Source organism: Asparagus officinalis, chromosome 2, assembly GCF_001876935.1.
Source record: "Asparagus officinalis chromosome 2, Aspof.V1, whole genome shotgun sequence".
Taxonomy (NCBI): domain Eukaryota; kingdom Viridiplantae; phylum Streptophyta; class Magnoliopsida; order Asparagales; family Asparagaceae; genus Asparagus; species Asparagus officinalis.
In genome coordinates this window covers 74171296-74192746 of record NC_033795.1, presented here as the reverse complement: position 1 = coordinate 74192746, position 21451 = coordinate 74171296, and the positions used below count along the sequence as shown (strand labels likewise).

At 36.4% G+C, this 21451-nt stretch overlaps 2 protein-coding genes and 1 pseudogene across 3 annotated transcripts; 1 reads left to right on the top strand and 2 right to left on the bottom strand.

Moving 5' to 3' along the window:
* LOC109831613 (structure-specific endonuclease subunit SLX1) lies at positions 766–6584 on the top strand. Of its 2 annotated transcripts, XM_020398969.1 has the most exons (4): positions 766–1086; positions 2047–2126; positions 3082–3272; positions 6270–6584. In XM_020398969.1, exons 1-3 carry the CDS (start codon positions 821–823, stop codon positions 3255–3257), a joined length of 522 nt encoding a protein of 173 aa, XP_020254558.1. In that variant the 5' UTR covers positions 766–820; the 3' UTR covers positions 3258–3272; positions 6270–6584. The 2 variants fall into 2 exon arrangements, with proteins under 2 accessions (XP_020254558.1, XP_020254556.1); XM_020398967.1 differs by lacking the exon at positions 6270–6584 and having other exon boundaries at positions 3082–3389.
* On the bottom strand, positions 4523–8046 carry LOC109831310 (RNA polymerase sigma factor sigD, chloroplastic-like). The gene is made up of 6 exons (XM_020398641.1): positions 8001–8046; positions 7408–7706; positions 6472–6672; positions 5694–5834; positions 5419–5616; positions 4523–4950 (listed from the first exon to the last, which is right to left on the bottom strand). The coding sequence occupies exons 1-6, from the start codon at positions 8044–8046 to the stop codon at positions 4669–4671; spliced, it is 1167 nt and encodes a 388-aa protein (XP_020254230.1). The 3' UTR covers positions 4523–4668.
* On the bottom strand, positions 8981–12832 carry LOC109831612 (annotated as a pseudogene).

The following is a 21451-nucleotide window of genomic DNA, read 5'->3' as shown; positions in this document are numbered from 1 at the left end:
ATATATATATATATATATATATATATATATATATATATATTATATATATATATTATATATATATATATATATATATGAGAAGTAAATTACAAGAAACCTTCCTTCTTTATATTCTTTCTTTCATCATCGATGTTGAATTTCGCTGAACTTGGAATATTTTTCTGGACAAACAAATTTTTCTTGGATACCAAATTACAATAAGGTAAAATTTTGTGTATTTCTGAGGAAAAATAAACTTTACTATACCAGAGTTAAATATAGAATAAAGTTTGGGCATTTAAGTGCAAATAATCTTTTTGAATAGAGGCGGAAAAAAAATTTCCTGTAAATTGTCATTTGCATAATCATATACATCGAGCAAAGATCTGAACTTCAAACAAATTTGCTCTTTCCGCTCTCTTCGTGGGGGATTAAATGCCCGGACAAATTTTCAAAACCAACCTATTTGGACTTTTATTCCCAAAAAAAGACCCGTTTCACATTTATTTAGAGAAACCGACCTGGTTTCAGCCTCAGCGCTGAAACCAGGTCGGTTTTTGAAAAAAACTCTTCGAAACTTCACGGGAGTTGAACTCCCGTTTTTTTAAACTACGAAACTTCACGGGAGTTCAACTCCCGTGAAGTTTCGGAGAGTTTTTTTCAAAAACCGACCTGGTTTCAGCACTGAGGCTAAAACCAGGTCGGTTTTTGCAATTATTTTTGAATGGGGTCGTTTTTTGGGAATAAAAGTCCAAATAGGTTGGTTTAGAAAATTTGTCCTTAAATGCCCCCTTTCATCCCCGCTCTCCCCTCTCTCTTGCCCACCGATTTCAGAACTCCGATGACGAGGCTGTCCAAAATTTTCCCATCCCGCAAAAATCCTCGCCCAATTCAATCAAAACCCTCTTCTTCTTCTTCTTCTCCCGTTACTCCAATTGATATCAACAGCAAACAGAAAGGAAAAAGCTTAGCACTTGCTTCATCTCCATCGTCCCCTCCAAAACCTGAGATCAAGAGGCGGGGAGCTTCGCAGTGGTCTGTGTATCTTATCATCTCCACGCGATTGCCCAAGACTTATGTTGGAGTCACCACTGACTTCTCTCGCCGGTAATACCCTCTGATTTCATTTATTTATGGTTGCGTGATAGCAAATTGAATCGTTTTTGGGCAATTTGAATGAGCCCAGATGAAAATTTTGAGGGAAATTTAACACCTATTTGATTTTTCGATCAGCATTGAAGATTACGCCATTGTATGATATGACTGTTGATATGCTCAATTTCCAATTTTTTTTAATTACCATTTTTCATTGCATCAGGATTTCCTAATGATTTAATGTTGTTCTTTGATGATGCTGTGAGTGTCATGTGTAGTGGATAATTTGTGGTTAAGCTCTCAGGTGAAAATTTGAGCAAAGCATTAATACTCATGGGCTATTTGTTAGAGATTTGGCCATTGAAGATTGTTGAGCTGCTTATGCCGTCACCCTTTTGCTCCAATGTTACAAATATATCTATTTAGTTGCAATTAACCTGTGGACCTTTTCCCGCAGACCTAACTGAAATCACGAGAACTTAAACTAATCTATAATTATTATCGTTTATATTATTTCCCTTATCAGCACAACATTATTCCTGAATGATTTGGTGAGATTGATGTTTGATGGACAATAGGTGATTAATCCAGGTGAAAATTTAAGGTTATTGTGAGACACATTCCTGTTTAATCAGCGGATATGGCCATTAAGAGATTTTTGAGCTGTTGAATTCCTTCATCCTCTTTCTCAGATAAAATACTGCATCAATTATTAGAAATAGGCCAGGTATTGTGGCATTTATACGGAAAAATGATCAGAGTTGTAGAGCAACCTCTTGTTGAATGATGTGAGGACTACAAACTGAAATTGTGAAACCATTCCTTCATCAATGATTCTTATCTTGCTTCTCTTCGTAGTTTGTTCCTAAAAACAACTATCATATTTGTATACCAATTTAGACACAAGATTACGGCGGTAATGAATTTTCTCAGAATCATTCATCTTGTAATTGATAATAATACTTTCAACAGTCTGAAACAACACAATGGTGAATTAAAAGGTGGAGCTNTTCTTGCATGCATTATTCGAGGATTTAAAGACCAAAGTGAAGGTGATTCATAACTCTCTCTTTAGTTTGGAAGTCTTTGAATGGTTAGTCCATCCTTTTAAGTTCATTAGTTCTGCTTGAAATTGTTGGAAGATCGTTGAATGACATGGAATCTGGCAGGTCATCACTCACAATGAGGTATTTTTAGGATATTTCTATCGTGTCTAAACCCCTTAATAAATACGACATATTTATTCTTTTGTCATCTTACACCAGAAGCATGAAAAGGTATGGTCGACAATATGGACTTTGGTTATCGGCTCTTGCAATTCAAGGCCCTTTTACATATTAGTATTAATTTTAATATGTTAAACGGCATAGATGTATTCTATTAATGACTACAATTAGGAATTATTGTGGTAACACATTTGTTATTGTTGTCTAATTTAAGCCCATCAATTAATATAACAAGTTAACTTTTTGTTTTCTTGCATTAAAGGTTGAAAGATCTGATAAATGCTATGAATTTGGGTACAAGTTTTTGATGGATGACCAAATGTAACCGATGGGCCACTCCCAACTTAGCTTTAGTTATTGTTCTGTTGAGTAGATATATTTATCTGGTATATAACAATTTTGTTGTGGGGAGAAGCTGCAGTGTTATCTGCAATGCTCCATCCTTTTTGATTGAAGCAATTTTTTTTTTACAATATGGTCGATTTGACGTTCTTGAAAACTGTAATCTCAAGAATGAAACAATAGTAAGGATCTGGCTATCAGACAATATAGAGTTATTGAAAGATATAGAATGGTGCTGAATTTAGTGATATGTTAATTATTATAACATGAATCTTTGATTGCAAATTTTGTTAGATAAAATCACAAGTTTTAGTTGCACAAGTTTATTGTTTGCTGTATTGTTATTTTGTTTCTCAATGCTCACACTTTTTTTCTTGACTTCTTTATACTCATTGTGCAAGCTTTTTCTTGATAAATTTGTTTGTTTTATTATTCTTAGCTTGTGAGCTTGAATACAAATGGAAGAGCATATCCCGTAAGATGCCACGGAAAAGGAGCAAGGACCATCAAGCCTCAAATTTATTATTGCAGCACCGTGAAGCTGCTTTAAGTAAAGCTAAGCCATTGCTGGATTGCGACCATTTACAAATTGACTGGCAGTTGAGCACTTCTTGATTTATTCCCACAAAGGCAAGAAGTCATTCACATTATTTATCTTTATACATGATGTACATCAAAAGTAAAACTGTTTCAATATGTTGAATTATTGTTAATAACTCTTTTAAATTAGAGAGAAATTATTTTTAACATCTTCATGTAAGATAAAACGTGAATTTATATCAAACAGTGCTTGAGCTTGACATTTTTGTAATAGAAAAAAATAAAATTCAATAATTATTGATCCTTTGTATATCATGATGTTCTAACCTACTTCATGTTTCTATTTGTGACTGTTTTGTCTTTGTTTTTGTATCCGGTATGACTTATTATGAACTGCTTTAGAGTCATATGGCTTAATACATAGGTAAAAGTAAGGCTAGGAGATTTTAGAGAAAATGAATCGGTAGTGGTTATTTTGAGTTTTTAACCTAGACACTCCTTTAGCTTTCTGTGACACGCCGACACCATTTGTTTTTCCTTCTTTTTTTTTGAAGTAATTAAAACTGTTTGATGGAAGTCGTAGATGATATTTATGATTAGGGACCATCTTAAACGCCATGAGTTGATTCCTAAAATCCCATTTGGATGAGGCAGTTAGAGAGGGAGTTACTGCTCACTCTCTTCGACTTCATAGTTCATGCACCCAGGGTGGTTGATCACTATCCAAAATATTTTAGAATAACCACTATGAGTTCTCTTGTTTCTCAGAGGGTAAGGGAGTAAGTAAATTCACCATTTTGATGGAGTAAGGACATCCTCTCTTGAAACATAAATGGGAAGTGAGGTTATTTCTAGAAGCTTGCAGTTTCCATGAAATTAGGATATTAGGCAAATTGGATATCTCTCTATTGTATTGGAGGTGGGTCATCTTTTAGTTTCTATTCCAGATCGAAACATGGAAATAGTCGGTTTTATCCTTGGCAGTGGTCTAAAGTTTTAGCTATGGGTTTAGTGCTTTCTTTGTTGTTGAATCAGGAGTAGATTATCATCCCTCATTCATTCGTGATATAAATCTCATCGGTAATGCTGCTTACCATTTATCTTAATTGCATCAGCAACGATATAGCTGACATTCATTAACAGTTTGGTTGTAATTTATGGCAGTTAGGAGAACGTAATCAAGTTTTCGATATAACAGAAGAGTTTAAATTCTCTGACAACACTGTATATTGCTCCAAAATATCGAAAAAGTTGTTGAAATTTTGTGTCAATACATACCTTCTCATAAATAGGGAGGAAAGAAAATGCTAACTTGTTATCTTTAATCGCATCCATCAACAAGAAGAATGAAGCCTCAAAGATAGTATAAAGTTAAAAGTAATCATAGACAATTATAGTTGTATGTTTGTATGGTCCAAATGGCTGTATAAAAGAAAATGCAAATTTCAAGGTAAAATGGAAATTTCTGTATCTAAATGCACATTATTTACACAACATCAGATGCAAAGCACTCTATCATACTCTTCTCCTCTTGGAGCTTTGTTAGAGCTATCCAATGTATTTGTCTTATTCTTTCCCTCGATAGGTTCAGTATTCTCCCAATCTCCTCGCAAGATCTTGCTCTCTCACCATTCAAACCATAATGCAATTCAATAACACGCCTTTCCCTTGCATCTAGTGTGGCCAAAAGCTTACCCAAGTTGTTCAACATTAACTGTCTGTTTATAATAACTTCTGGTCTTACTTCATCTGAACCTGGAATTATGTCCTACATCAAGTAATACAAGTTGATAAAGTCTGAACATATAAAAGGTTAATTTCACAAACACCCCTTACTTTGGAGGTTTTGCACAAAACACCCCCTTGAACTATAGAAATCATAGAAAACTTACCTGAGCTTGTCTAACTAAGCATCATCACTGATAACGGTTACTTTAAGTTGTCACATGCTTCACGCATGATAATTTTTGGACAATTCTACTTCTGTCTACTAAATATAACTTCTATATTATCTTCCCTGGGTGAGGACAGGTAAAAAGTAAAACAAGTAGTTTATACTTTTGACTCTACCCATTAATTCCATTTTTGAGAATTTTCAATAGTTCAGCAAACTTTAGTATAATTTCGAAAGTTCACTGGGGTTTCATGCAAAACCCCAGGATTCAGGGAGTTGTGTGAAATTTACCCAAGAAAACATACTTGGTTAACTAATAATCTGATGTAATTGGTATATTACCTTCAATGTTAGTCCTTCCTTATTAAGACACCTATCAACAGAGACAGGTTGCCCGCTTTTTTCACATACAAGCTGCACAGTGGAAACACTAAGGTTAAGAAACTCTGCGATTTCTTCATAAGATGGTGACCTCCCTGATTTTCTTTGTAACAGAGCTTTAGCATCTATAACCTTTGCCATCGTCCCTCGCAAGCTTCCCTAGATAAATTTAATGACACATTGAAAACAATATTGTGATGAACCTTAATGTTCTGAGCTTTTTGCAAACTACATACCGGTAATCTCATGATGCCTGATTTTGTAGCTACAGCTTTGATGATGGCTTGCTTTATCCACCAGTATACATATGTTGACAGTTTGTATCCTTTTCTATGATCAAATCTTTGAGCTCCCTGAAGAAGCCCAATGCATCCTTCCTGAAAATAGTTCTATACTGTAAGCTTTCATGACTTATAAGACGCGTAAAGTTCTGAAAACAGTGTATAACCATGGGTTTTTGTTGGATTCATCTATATGGTTTTCTATTCAACCTTTCTAACTTCTAGACAAGTTCGTCATTTTTGGTTTTGTTTTGTTGTGTTTCCATCTTATACTATCATTATGGAAAATATCAGGTTTTTAAGCACCATCCATTGTGGTGTAGTTGTAGTCTCGTAGACAAAATGTTCAAGAGGAATTCTTCTCCTTTTAGTTTCAAACAGTTAAAGTTAGTGAATTATTCTACTATGCCGTGTTTAGACTTTGGAACGAGTTGACAGCAAGTGCTATTTTGGTCAATGGCTGTAATCTGAAACAATTTAACTTGATGCTCAATCTGAAATAGTTGAATAACAGCTTTAGTCCAATGGCAGTTGCTGTAAAGCTCACACCTAACGTATTGGTTACGATGCAAAAAGGAGCGTACGAGCCAAGTGAAGATAGACCCCAAATCTAACATCCATATAATTGCCTAAGCCGATGCTTGGGACTCATGTTAAGACTACGTTATCACTTGGATTGGACCTTGGGCATATTATCCACTACCTGAAAGTTTTAGAGGAACATGGGTTCAACCTGGATGAGATCCTGCAGACTCAGCCCTTTGCCTTGATATGGAGTTGCGATTGAGACAACAAGCCTTTTATAGCTCAGAGTGATCCTCTCTCTGCACTCCCTTGCTCTCAGGCAAGCTTTGTCAGCTTTCCCCCTCCTCTCAATTGCTTCGGCTGTTGTATTATTACTTATTGAGTCCGTATCCTCTAGCATAGCTCCAACCTGCAGGTATACCAAATTCGTTGAAGATCGTGCTTTTATCCAATAAGAAAATTTTATAAAATTTGATTGCATATGGTATTTGCCAATGTGGAAATTGGAAATGTGGAGAAATCAAAGCATAATGCAGATTTCATTATGTAGATGACAATTGGATGTTTACATAATGATGATGGCAGTTCACAAGGACTAATTATGTGTAAATCTAAACTATCATTTGGATATAGTTAGCAATAACTGTTTATAAGACATTCTTATTGTAACAAGGATGGATTACATGCTTTTCTATTAGAGGATGTTGTGCTATTTTTGGGATGTCTTCTACTTTGATGGTTCCAAACTGTGTGATATGGTCTTCAAATTCCCTATAAAAATGGTTTTTCCCCCCTATGAGTAATCACATGATTTTGATATTTTGCATGATTAATTTCTGTTGTAGGTTGCTGCTTAGATGGTGTAAAACAGCGTAATATCTTGTTAGTTTTGAAGAACAATACCCAAATGGGGCTTGCATAACTTGAAGAGCGATATCCAAATACCAATCTCCAATGAGACCCATTTAGTTTTTCACTGTTGTATTTATCAAAAAGGGTGAACGTATTTATCAAAAAGGGTGAACGGTACATAATGTTAATACCCTTCAATTATATTATAAAACTTGCTCACTCAAATATGTCTTCTAAGTATCTAACATTTGATAATCTGTTTAGGATTAAGGGATGAAATTGTTCCAAATACCTTGAGAGAGACCGAAAACTCAGCCTCTTGTCTCCGTGTCAGATACCGAGATCTCTCTGACTTCGACAAAGATCCCTTAACTACATTTCCACCTAAGCCTTCGTCATCTTCAAAATAGCTAAATACACCCATCATCCTCTTCCTCTTCCTCATTCTCCTCCTCCTCCGGCAACCATCTCCTCCTCCAATCTCAAGCTGTTCAAGCACAAGAGCAGAAGAAACTGCGTCTTTCGCAGCCTCAGCAGCTGCATTTGCAAGGCTAACAGCTTCGACGATGGCAGCAATAGTAAAAGAATCATCTGAAATTACCAAATTAGAACTTTGCTTAGAAGGAGATTGCGGTATTTGAACTGAAGTTTTTGAAGAGATAGAGTGAGTGAGAGGGAGAGAGAGGGTAGCCAATGATCGGTTAAGAGAACATGAAGGCATGGCTTACTTTTGGTGCAGAAGAGAGATGTTTGCTTAATGTTAGAGGGATATTATCCTTCAGTACTCTCTCCATGGCGCAAAGATATTTTGAAAATGGACAAGGTATTGATTTGTTTTCTTATGAGAGGAGAAGATAAGGCAATTTGGGTGGAGAATTTATGCACCTTTCCTTTTCATTCCATCTTCATATACCCAAAGAAGTCTATGCATGCGTTATGCAGAACTATCATGAAAATCGAGATAATGAAGATAAAATCTTGAATGAAGTAACAAATACATTATGGCCCCCCACCTTGCAAATAACAAGCCTATCTTAAGCTTTTATTGCTGATTAAGACTTGAAATTGGTTGGCATTCACTAATAATGCTTAAACTTTCCAGCTAATGCTCAGAATTGAATATACAATGGAAATAACCACGTAAGCTTACACTGTTACCTCATGTTGAAGATATTCATTTTAGATCGACAAAGTCACCCCAAGTAATAGGGATCCCATCAGAACCATTCCTAGAGGGGTGGGGATGATCTACCAACCCAACTCTCTAGCCACCTATAAATGGTATATAAATCGGAAAATGATAGGGACACACCACCAACCACAACCTTAACCACACTCCCTCTCTCATTCGCTATAGTGCACCGGGCCCCACATGGGATTTTAAAATTTTAAAATCCCATGTGGGGTCCAGTACACTGTAGCGAATGAGAAAGGGAGTGTGGTTGAGGTTGTGGTTGGTGGTATGCCCCTAGTGCCACTCATATAAATCACCCCTTTTCTATTGGGTGTTTTAATAGAATCCTTACTTAAGTGCTTTGATAGAATCCTTATTCAAGCCTCTTTTGACTGTAACACATTGGTCGATATTAGTAACATCCTCAAAACAGGCAACAGAAATTTGCAAGAAAAACAACACCTAATCTACAAAGTGATAGCACGATATCAAGTTTCTCTGAAGCAAAAAAATCATTTTAAACCAAAATTTACTTCATACATCTAATCGTTTCCCTTCATGCACATGATGGTTCTCATCTTGCATATATTCATTTAGATCAACAAAAAAGCTCAGGAGTGAAGAAAAAGGAAATGGAAAAAAAAAGAAACGAGAGAGAGAGAGAGAGAGAGAGAGAGAGAGAGAGAGAGACTTTCTTCACTAATAATAGCTTGATATCACTAGCATCCTCGAGGCAGGCAACATAATTTCAACAACAACACTACCTAATTTACGAACAATACCACATCATCAGCAGTACTAACTTGCTCTCAAGAATTATCATCACATAAAAAACAAAATTAAGTTACATACCTAATCAAAAAACAAAAAGTCTTCTTTAGGAAAGAACTAAAGGGAACAAAAGCTTTTGTTAGTTATGGAAGCCATTTTCTTTTGGGGCTTCGACCTTGACATCGAAGTCGTGATAAGGAACCTCACTCATGGGTCTAGGAATTGGACGGCCTCCGAAATCTTGTGGAAAAAACTCAAAATTTGGACCAAAATTGAATCTCACTTCGCAATTAGGTTGATTGGGCATTGTGTACATTGACGCTGCTGGATAGTACCTTCCACCGGAGATGTCTTTGTACGCAACACCTTGACATACTCCATTCTTGAAGAAAGATATCTCACTCCCTGCATCAGTATTCTTATAGTTTTATTATGCAGGCATCGACAGAAACAAATTGCCGAAAAAACTACCATAAACTTTGCTAAACTACCATGTCTAACAGCAGGATGGATAAAAAACATATTTTGGACAATGTGCCCTTATGTACTTTATGTGTCTTCTACATTTCCCTCTACCCATCTAATATGTTGCAACAATTTCCAATAATTCATGGTATTTTTCTGCAATTTTGATCATGGCTTTTTTTTTCCTAATACAAAGCTTATGGTGATTTTGTGCAAAAAACCAGAGTTCATGGTAGTTTAGCGAAGACTGAGAATTATAAGTTCTGAAACATGTAAGAAAATTTATTTTTATGCATGAATATGAAATTTTCATAAATCTAAAGGGACACTCCACCGTAATTCAACCTTGTTCTTAGAAATTAATGCTCTACCGTGTTGCACAATAAATCCAAGAAAGAGGAGCTTTCTTCAATAGTAAGCTAATTTGAAATATGTATTTAAAATGAAAAAAAAGTCACTTTGAATATTGAAGAAAATAGAGATTAATAAACATTTATAACTTGTAAACATGAAATAATTGACTGCAATCAGCATTAAGAAAGTCTGTATTCAACAGTCATGTAAAACAAATTTATATCATTATATTACATCAAATAGATTATTCCTATGAAAAGCAATATAAATACAGGGCAGCTAACATTTTAATAGACATGTTTGAGAACAAAATTCTTTCATTCCTATTTAAATTATATTACTATCAACAAGGAAATTAGCCATTTATCCAATTAAACTAGTAAAGACAGTTTTCAGGACAATCATAAAATTTAAACCACAACTTATACTACCCAAATTCCCTTCAGTTTTAAATTAAGTATGTCCCTCTTTCCTAACTTTCACGCTCAAATATAATCTCCTTCTCATCCAGGACCTAACCAGATCATGTTGCACATTACGTACCCTATTTCTAAATATCTATTGACTTTCTTCAAACACATTCTGCAGTGATGAACTCATTCTTCTTCTCCCCTCTCCAGCTTTTGCAACATATATATTCTCTCATCAGAGACACAATTTCTGTTTTCTTAGGCACATTATAGTTTTTATTGGCCATATTTTTAAAACCAGATAAAATAATATTATTCCCATGTCATAAAATTACCAATTCATATAACCACAACAGAAGTTATTAATGGCATGCATCACGTGTAGATCCAATGTAACAAGATTATCTATTCTCCTTTTTCTTATAGTAGATCGAACATATGTCAATAGTGTCATCCATGAACTCTAGATTACTACTATTGATATTGTTCAACAATTTTGCTGATAGTAGCACGATTCTTTCGCTTTCTAAGAATTTATCCTGCATGGAGGGTCCGTATTCTAAATTCATATCCCTTCTTGAGTAGGCTGCCTTTGTTTGCAGTAGAATTAGAAAATACCTATAAGAAAACCATTCAGCATCATCTTATTAAAATATATATATATATACTTGTGCGACTAGAACACTTTTTACTATCCAAAAAATACACGTCTAACTTGACTCCCATCTTGAAACAAGCTGTACTTACCAACAAAGAAGGACTTCTGCCTCTAAAGTTCTCAATCTGTTGAGCTATGGTCCAAAAAAAGCACATAGAAATAGCAAATCACTGATTATTAAAGCTCATAACAGTTGAAGTTTCCAAACCTTTGAAGTGCTACTTCCTGGACATGTTTTCCCACACCAATCCTGTTGAGTCTATGCCCATAGCCAGAGCATGTAAGCTCTAACTGATTTAAGCCTACCCAACTTCTAAAATAGACAAATGAAAGCTTGAAAATACATGATACGTTTACACTAAAAAAAGGCTAATATTGATATTTGGCACTAATATTTATCTTATATGTGATCAACAAATGTACAATTCATTACATTCAGTAGTTAATATTCTCTCCTGATTCAATTTCACCAGGTTACGACCCTCTAGAAGAAGTTATGTTTGCAGTACCACTATCACTTCCGCGGAAAGTGAATTTCCCTAGATGCTATTGGGAACTTCACCTACACTGTTACAGTGCTGAAGAAGATTACTGAACATTTAAGAGGATTATACGTATCATAAGAGCTGGTGTTTGTGCTAGTATATTGGCGAGGACATTCTATAATCATCTCTTAATGTTGCACCTTGCATAACTTCGCTAGGATATTGGCGAGGATATTCTTGGACGTTTTGATTGGATACAAGCGATATACACAACTAAAACACAACAAATGGAACCAAACAACTCGACATTACCACAATCAATGCAATAAAGATGAAAAATAAGCATGCCAATCCACATTCCACTAAAATGTAAGAAACAGCAACTCACCGGGCACAACCTTCGGCCCCTCTTCTTCCTTCTTCTCCGTGGAACCCAAACCCCTCCCCGCCTTATACCAATCCAAAAAATGCAGCCTCCTCTCTGGCACAAACTTCCCCCCATCCGGCAGACTTATATAAAACCCAATCACATCCCCCTCCCCATACCCCTCGTCCCCATACCTCTCCCTAAGTGCCCTATGCACCTTGCTCCCCTCCAGATCCCTATACCCATAGCTAAACCCATCATACCCAACCGGCGCTTGAAGGTCCCCGTTCTCCGTCGCCCACCCGAGCCTACAATGCCCGGTGGGCCCGAGATGGGCAATCTTAATTTCGAAGAACCATTCGCCTTCGGCGACCCCACGAGTGGCCCGCACCATGCGGTAGCCCTTGGAGCTTCCCGCGGTGAGGCGGGTCGTCAGATAGGTTCGACCTTGTCGGCCTTGTAAAGGCGGAGGAGGGAGGACGGGGAGGTCGGGGTGTCGTCGGAGAGGCGAAGGGGGTTGGTCGGTGTCGGGGTCAAGAAGGGGGTCTTGTGCGTGGGTGGGAGGAGGGGTAGCGGAGGAGGCGGCGGGTGTGGTGTGGATGACTTGGGTGTGCTTCTTCTTCCTTTTCGGGAGGTGGGTTTGGTCCAAACGTTGTTGGATTTCTTCTTGGGTCTCTTCGAGGGGGGCTGGGGGGTGAAGAGGGAGATGGGCTTTTGCTTCTTGTTGGGTTCGGGTTCTTCCATGTCTTCGTCGTCGTTGTTCGCTTCTTCTTGGTTTGGGGTTGGGTTCGGGGTTGGGATTGACGGGTTTGGGCTGGGTTTGAGAGGGGATGGGGGGACTTGATCGAGGGCGTCGGAGAAGTGATCGTCTTCTTCGTCTTCGACCGGGGTGGAGACTGGGAGGGTTTCCATTGGGAAAAGAGAGAGGGGTTATAATGGGTCAGATTCAGGTTAATTGGTAGAAGAGGGAGAAGGGATTTTGGGGGAGGAAGGAGGAGGGGACGTGTGACTTTAGACAGGGAAAAAATAAATAAATAAATAAATAAATAATAATCATCTACTCTTTAAAAGGGAAGTTCAAAATTTTTTCCTCCCCAAATTAACCTTCCACCACTTTAAATATACCAAGCTTATCCTTATAATCGTTATAAACATATTTCATCATCATCATTGGAAATCCAAAGCCGTAAGATTTTCGTCGGTTAGGTCTTTCTCTCTGCCCACCAGTTCATCGGTTACCCTTCTTCTCATCCCATCTCCTCAGTTCATCGGTTACGCCGTCCCACGATCTTAAGTCATCAATTTCCAAAGATGAGTATTATTGCCCTAATCATCAACGCCACACCTCCGCCATCATCTACTCAGTTCTCAGAATTTTGGCATCGGTTAGGATCAGGAAGGAAATTCATTGAAGAAGGTATTTCTAAATTTTACCTATGCTTTTTAAATTTAAAACGAATTCTATGTATGATTTGAATCGTTAGAGTTCTGCTCAATTCACCATCTCACCTTTTTGCTCTTCATTTCTCTCATTTTGTTCTAATTTTGTCCTACTTCTCGATTTCCTACAGTTTCAAGGGAGGAGGGTTTCAATATTCGAACATCAGCTGTAGCGAGATTAGAAAGTAAGTTCAATGATTTTGAAATTTATTTGCATATGTGCTCTATTTCTTGGATTTCCTAGCTTGTTGAGCTCCTCTTGGGCCGTTAAACGGGTGGACTCCAGGTCAAGGGTTGTCCGAATTAGGGTTTGCTTCAAGTCTTCATCTTGCTCCTGTATCAATTTCATCAGGTAAAAATTCAATTGTTATTTTTTGCGAATTTTTTTAATTTAAGAAAAAGGTAGGATCTTTAGGGAGAAATTAGTGGAACTTACCTGGGCTCCGATTACCCAGAAACATGTCCATGATGAGGAATGGGCATGGCCATGGGTATGTTGATGGTCATCCATGGGTATACATTTCTATCATCAATCTTACACATCTTATTTTGAGAGACCTTTGGCAAAAGCCTAGAATTCACATGTAATTAACTACATTCAACCACATACAGGCTCACATAACTTAAATTATGAAGTTTTTTTATTCCCACACATGACAAAGAGATGTCCTTGACAAACTTGATGATTAGTTGAGTCGAGTTCTGGTATTTTACAGGTTGTGATTAGGGCTAAATTAAATCTAATTTAAATTCGGACATTCACCAGTTCTTTTATTCTCTTTTATTCTTAGTATAGCTTCTTTTTATGGACAAAGTTAATTATTTATACTTTGTAGTATACTATGCGATGCTTGAGATTTTACGTGTTTGAGCCAATTATTTTACCATTATGTCAATAAAGTATGTGCATCTTCTTTAAATTATAGTAAGTTAATTGTCGTTCCTAAAGTTGTTTGTTTTAATGTCGTTCCTAAATTTTTCTTGTTAGTTTATAGTAATTTATATTGGATTTGAGGTTAAAATTTCAGCTTGCGCTTGAAATGGAAGTGACTGCATCTTTACTTTGTTTGAGTTAGTTTTAGGAGACTAGGAGTTTGTTATTTTCGACTCATGTTCTTTTTCTTTTGTCACATCGCTCTTATTATACCAAAACTGCAACATCAATCATTTACGATTTCGATACAGTTTCCTTGGTTGGAAATGGAATGCTATATCCGGTTCACACTTTTTGTATTATTGATTGTGCCCATATAGACTAATTTGCACACTATGTTTGACATTTATACTACCTTGTAAGCAGACATTGGCACTTAAGCAGAAATATGTAAAAGTCATTTGTAATAAATGATATTATTTTTGTAAGAGATGAATCATCAAAATAGATCAAATTCATCTGTACATATAAAGTAACTGCTTCGTAGGTTTAACTGGTAAAGTTAGGTCCATTATATGATTCTTACAGTTTGAGTTTTTGTTGGTGAGAACTGAGAAGATATGTTTGCTTTGTTTCCTGATAGATACCCATTAGACTCAAATACTCCCAAATCTTCTTAATCTTTATTACTTGTTTTAATGTACAAATTATACCATTCCTATAGTTGTTTTATTTGTGGATAATTCAGCTAATTCCTGCTTCGTCGCCACGTAGCGAAAGGCTGAGAAATTACTTATTAGTAAAGGTAATTTTCAATTTCAGTCCATTTCAGTTCCTCTTCATAATATGTGTTTGTTCGTGCTCTTTTTGTTAGACCCTAGAGGGGGTATGATTAGGGTCTTATGCTAATCTAATCCGATTAAATGCCAATTAAAACTAATTAACAAGTTATCCTAGCAAGTATGAAATACAATAAGATATGTAAGCTAGGATAAGCAATATGAACAAATGAATATATCCTATCAATGAGATATTACAAGTATATGAGCAAGGATATATAAACTCAAGGGTAAACAATCTAAACTAGATAGTGGGCAATATAATCAACAAGCAATATACAAAGGCGATATAAGATATGAACATAAAGGTAAGTGCGCCAATGCAATCACAAACAAACAATATGATCACGGAGTTCGGACCTTCCGTCCTACGTCTCCGCTCCCCACTCCCGGGGAGAAATCCACTAACACAATCCGGTTTGGAAGCCCGAACTTTTTCTACACACTCGGTTTTCTAGCTAACCGAAAACTCTACAACTCACACTCTTGCAATCACACTCTACACCCACTAAGTGTTGGACCTAGTCGTGTCTCCCTCAAGTGCTCGGTTACAACCTGTAATGACCGTGAATTTTGATACTAGTTAAAATAATTTTTTAGTATTTTAAAATATTTAATTATTATTTTTAAAAAGAGTATTTGTATTTTTCTCGATTTTCTATAATTTTCTATGATTTAAAAATCTGATTATATATTTATTTAAATGATTTTGATATTTATAAATTTATTTTATGCGGTAAAAATTTCTCGAATTAATTTATTGTGTTATCGGTACTATTACATATTATTTTAAATAATATATTGTATTAATTAAAATTATTTCATATAATACATGTATATTATATTATGTGGTTTTTGGTATAATTTATTGTATTTATTTCTATTGTTATTTATCTTAGTATAGTATATATCGTGTTTACTTGTACGTATTGTCCCATATTATATTGATTTTAAAATATAAGTAATATATTTATTATTAATTATTCTTGTTTAGTTATTAAAATATGGGTATTTTTTTAATATTTGGTATCAACTGTTGTAATAGACAACAAGTAGTTTTTTGATTGTTAGATAATTATTCGTGTATTAGTTAATTTTTAAGTACTCGTAATTATTTATTTAATATATTTTATTTAAATTTCTAACCCTAACCTAAATATAATAATATATATATTTAAATTCACTCTTTTTTTTCCTTTCAAAACACGCCGCCCACTACTCATTCTTCTTTCTGTTCGGAAAACAACACCAGCCGCCGCACATCTCGTCTCGTCTTTCTCCCTCGTATTTGCCGAGAGCTTGAACCGCTGCACCACGGCTGAGCGTCAACGCCCCTGCTCTTTGCTCGCGCACACCCTCCCCTTTTTCGCCACGACGCATCCACTCCCCTACCACGCCACCAGTTACTGCCTCCGCTGAATCCCCTCCAACCGCGCAACACCACTCGTCGACGGGACCAAAGCTCGCATACTTACTCTCTATCTGTCTCGCGTCGAGCAACAGCCTCCGCTATTCTCCTGCAGCCTCTCTCATCTCGTCCCTGTGCAGTGCCTGACCATCACCAACAGTCATTGTCCAACGCCTCCAGCACCACCTCACCTGTCTCCAAAAGCACTCCGCCACGTACGATCGCCTAGCCCTTGACAGCCAACGACTGCCCGACCGCGCTTTGCGTTCAACAGCCGTGTCCGTGTTGAGAGTCCGGCCGGCGCGAGCAGCATAATACCACGGATTCCACGCCGCAGTCTTGCTCGACGGGCACGTCGATTCGTGAGCGAACCCCGAGGCAAGATCCCGTCTCCTGTTTCGTAGTTTGATTATTTATATTTATTATGACAATTTACTAGTTTAATATGTGATGTATTTATCTGTGTGGGATTGTTGGATTGAATAATATTAGATAAATATGATAATATGATACCTAGAATTTTCACAATATTGATGTTGAGTTAAAGAATTTATTTTGGCAACGGAATCAATTTTGAGATAATATATTATTAAAAGAATTATCTTAAGAACGGAATCATTTAGGATAATTTATAATAATTTAAAAAGGAAATTATCTTGGAAAATCATTTTAGAATAACTATAATAGAATTAACGGGAATTTATTTGAAAAGGATTATTTTTGAATCATAGGTTGTTGTTCCTGATTTAATCTAAATTTGGATAATATTCGATATGTTTAGATATTATTCACATGATTGTTGCATTGGATTATCTATGTTGTGTTGAGAAACGCTTAGTAGTTTCATTGACTCTAGTGGGCTCGTGCGTCATGGAACAGAACTTAGTGAATGTGTGAGTGTGTTGATTGAGTTTTAGGTGGTGAAGCGCCGAAGTATTTAATGAGGATTATGGTTGATTTAGAAAAACGAGAAGAGTTGGGATGGGGAAGTTAATGTTCATATGATCGATAAGGTGTTGATTATATCTTACGGCTACGTCGTGGTTGTGTCGCCACCGGGTTGGTTTGTAGGGCAAAGTGAAGTGTGACATCACTTTTTAGTCAGTGAAATCGTTTCGTCACTCGTAGTTCTGTTGAGTTCGAACCAAGGCAGAAAACGGTTTATGTGTATCTCTAGCGCATGTGTAGCGGATTGGATACCGTATGGGGATTTGTGAAAGTAATTATCGGTGATATGAGGTTGCTTGTGTGAGATGGTGACCAGTGATGTTAATATGATGACTAGTTATATAGACTTGATGTTTTGGTAGGTACTGGATTATTGGAGATGTAGGACAGTTGTGTTTCTTTCATACTAGTTAGGATTAAATATTTAATTTCTACATTTGAGACATATGGTATATACATGAGGGTTTCCTTGTTTTGGATTATTCGCTCGAGACGTACGTCTCGGTTGTAGATTTTTAAGTATTTAGATTTCTTCTAGTGTATGCCTATGTGATTTGGAATGATTCGACTGATCGCTGCTGCATCTTGGTACCTGATCGATATGGATGCTTATTGTTTATAGATTAGTAGTGTTTTCATGTTGGATTTGCGATTTCATATGGTACGTTTTTTGTTTTTTTGTTATGTATTGTTTTTTCGCATGGATTCCGTTGTTCTCATTTTCTTTAGTGGGTCGGGTCTTGTCGTGCGCCAATCACATGACGTACAACTGTTTTCTCTGTGTAGGTCAGAGGTAGGTACAGTCAGACTTAGAGGAAGAAAGGTTCAGCTTGGAGATGCGCCAGACCGAGGATACTACAGCATGGGAGCGGAGTCTTGTAGACGGAGCAGAAGAAGAGTCAAGTCTAGTATTTGATGATTCCACTTTACTTTTTTAGTTCTTTCATTCCTGCCTGATGGTGTATTATTGATATTTCTTTCAGTATTCATTTTTCAGATTTGTATAAGGGATGTGTTGACCGTATTTTTATATCTGGGATGATCTGCTTTGTGATCATGTATTATTTGTATCTGAGTTGTCTATTAATATAGTCTTGCTGATATGGTGATCGGGGACCTGTGACTTTGTATTGTACTTATTTCCAGACTATAGCGTATTAGATTGAGAAGGAGAGGTCTAAGGCCTTACTTCATCTCAGTCATAGATACGTCGGGCTTGTTACGTCGATCCTGGGTATTTGGAAGCGGGGCGGACCACCTCTCTCTAGGCACGTCAACCGACGCCACTCCTCTTGGGACGATCCCCGACTCTCACCACACACTCCTCACTCGGTGTACAAGTGTATTACAAAGTGAATCTCACAATAAGCATAATATAACAAATGATTGTTCTCAACTATGGATGAGAACTCAATTAAGCACAACTCAAAGTTACAATCTCTCACCACCCAACTATACTATGTATGAAAGATACAATAAGCTCAATGTGGGTGTGTGTAAAAATGAGTAAAATAAAATCTAACTCAAATAGCAAACTAGCAATAGTAAGAATATGAAAATCAATAACGAAATTGCTAGAGAAAAGAGTTAGAAAACTTCTCTATAAACACAAAGAAGAGGATGAAGAGGATTGAGAATGAATCCCTCAATCTGCAGTGAAAACTTCCTCCTTTGTAAACAGAAACCCAATCTTTTAAATAAACAGTAAAACCCTAAACCCTTGTTTAAAAACTTTGTTTAAAACACTTCTTGATTACCTAAAAAGAGATCAGCAATTGGGTATTTATACCCACTCAAGATCTTAACAAAAAAACCAAACCAAATGACAAAACAACCCCAGACAAATCAGCTCAGAAATAGCCGTTGAGAAAGCAACGGTAATATTCGGTCGACCGAAAATTCTGTCGGTCGACCGATGGAGAAGTTCGGTCGACCGACGGAAAAGTCCGGTCGACCGCTATCCAGGTCAAAACGAGAAGAACAAAAGCTGACTTATCCGGTCGACCGGTGCGGTCGACCGAAGGAAGCTCTCGGTCGACCGTGACGGTCGACCGACGAACTCTCTGTCACCCAGTGAGCATGAGAACTCAGGTTCAGTCGACCGGTGCGGTCGACCGAAAACTGATATGACAGGTTCTGAAAACTGTTTTGCTAATTTTAAAATGCTGTTTAAAAATATCAAATAAATTCCAAAAAATGTAAAACTTTGTGGAATGATTGTAGACATGATAATAAACATGCTACAGCGACTGGTTATCAGAAAGGACTTCCCAAATGTAAAATATCATCATTTTGCAAATATGTTCAAAAACATGAAAATATGAGATACTTGAATTTTGATGTTTTGACATAAACAATATTTTGAAACCTTATGAAATGATTGTATAAACTTGATAAAAGATATAACATGTTGTTATGAAGTCTATAACCTAGAAATACCATATTTTCATAAAATTGCATATTCTATGCAATATATACAAAACACTAAATATGATTTCATTAAATATAACTTGTTAAAGACGAAATCATATATAGGCACATAAACGTGAAACAAAATAGTATTTTCCAATTTAATTTATTTGTTTCATATATAAACTCGAAACCTATTAAACCAAAAAACATATATGTATATATATATATATATATAACTGTATATATACAAAACCAAAACCAAAGCGTGTATGTGTGTATATGATTGAGCTTAAAGTACTAACACACATAATATAAAACCTAAAACTAATTTACCCAAGCTTGATCTTGATCTTCATTGTAGCTCAACTTGGTACACATGCGGATGAAGCTTGAACTTGATCTTTAACTTGAATTGTATAAGCTTCAACCACTATTCCACCAACCTCCATTGGATATGTTCGTTTAAGCGCAATTCCATCCATCCTCCAACAACGTTGTTTGTCTACAATACATAGGAATGTACAAACACTAGACAAACAACATTAGTAGTAAATTGTTTGTTAAACATCATCAAAACAAGAAGGCCAACACTTTTTACATAGTCCAGTTTCATAGAAACTTTCACATAGGCTCATCTTGTTATCTATGTGGTTGGATATATGCTAGGAAAAAATGATAAAGAAAATGGAGAGGAACGGGTGAAGTCTTAGCATATATAAGTATAACTATTACCTGTCGCGCTGTAGGAAACATAATATCATCATGCCTGGAAAATTTGAAATTGAACTGATGGCGTCTTCAAAGCATTGGTAGGATGTTATCATGTCTAAGCAACAATCTGAGAATAGAATAAAAAAACTCTTCAAGTGCAGGAGGAAAGTTTGTATTTCAAGACATTCACGAGAGGCGCAACTTAGCTCTTATTTTCCTGAAAGCAAGATTTAAAGTGAGACGCCTCTCGGTTCTATAAAAATAGGAGTATTCCTAGGGTATGTTGAGTTTGACAATGACTTGTAGGTTAATGTGCAGAAATGAATAACTTATTACACTGGTATAAAGGTCTTATGAGTTTGACAATGACTTGTAGGTTAATGTGCAGAAATGAATAACTTATTACACTGGTATAAAGGTCTTACAGGTTCTTACTTGGATGCATAATACTTGTGCAGAAATGAATAACTTATTACACTGGTATAAAGGTCTTACAGGTTCTTACTTGGATGCATAATACTTCTCTATCCTTTTGTGGCATCAGCGTTTTGTTGAGGCATTGTGCAGGGTTATAAATGTTTTAGTTCAGCTAAACAAGCTTCAGTATATTTCACCCAATAATTATTACAGAGTAACTCCGGCTCACCTAGGATGTTGTCCCCTATTTCACCATCACCATATGGCGCTTGTTCTTAAAATCAATAACAAATTATTATACATGTTTTACAAATAACAAGAAGTCAGTGTTAATAGATCTCGAGGGAACGCCGAAGGCTCTTGGAAGTGCTTGAAAACAATGAAGACTCTTTCTCTTTTGCTCAAGATCACCAAATTGTTTAAGTCTCTGTCTTTTCTGCTCTCCTTCCTCGTGCATATAGGTGATAGGGGGCTATTTATAACCCATAGGAACCACAACTGAAGGTTGAAGTCGAAAACAAACAGCCTCGGCAAACACTTATTTTTGAGACAGTCGCCACTGTCTCGAAAACAGAGCTCATTTTTGGCAGTCTTGTAACTACT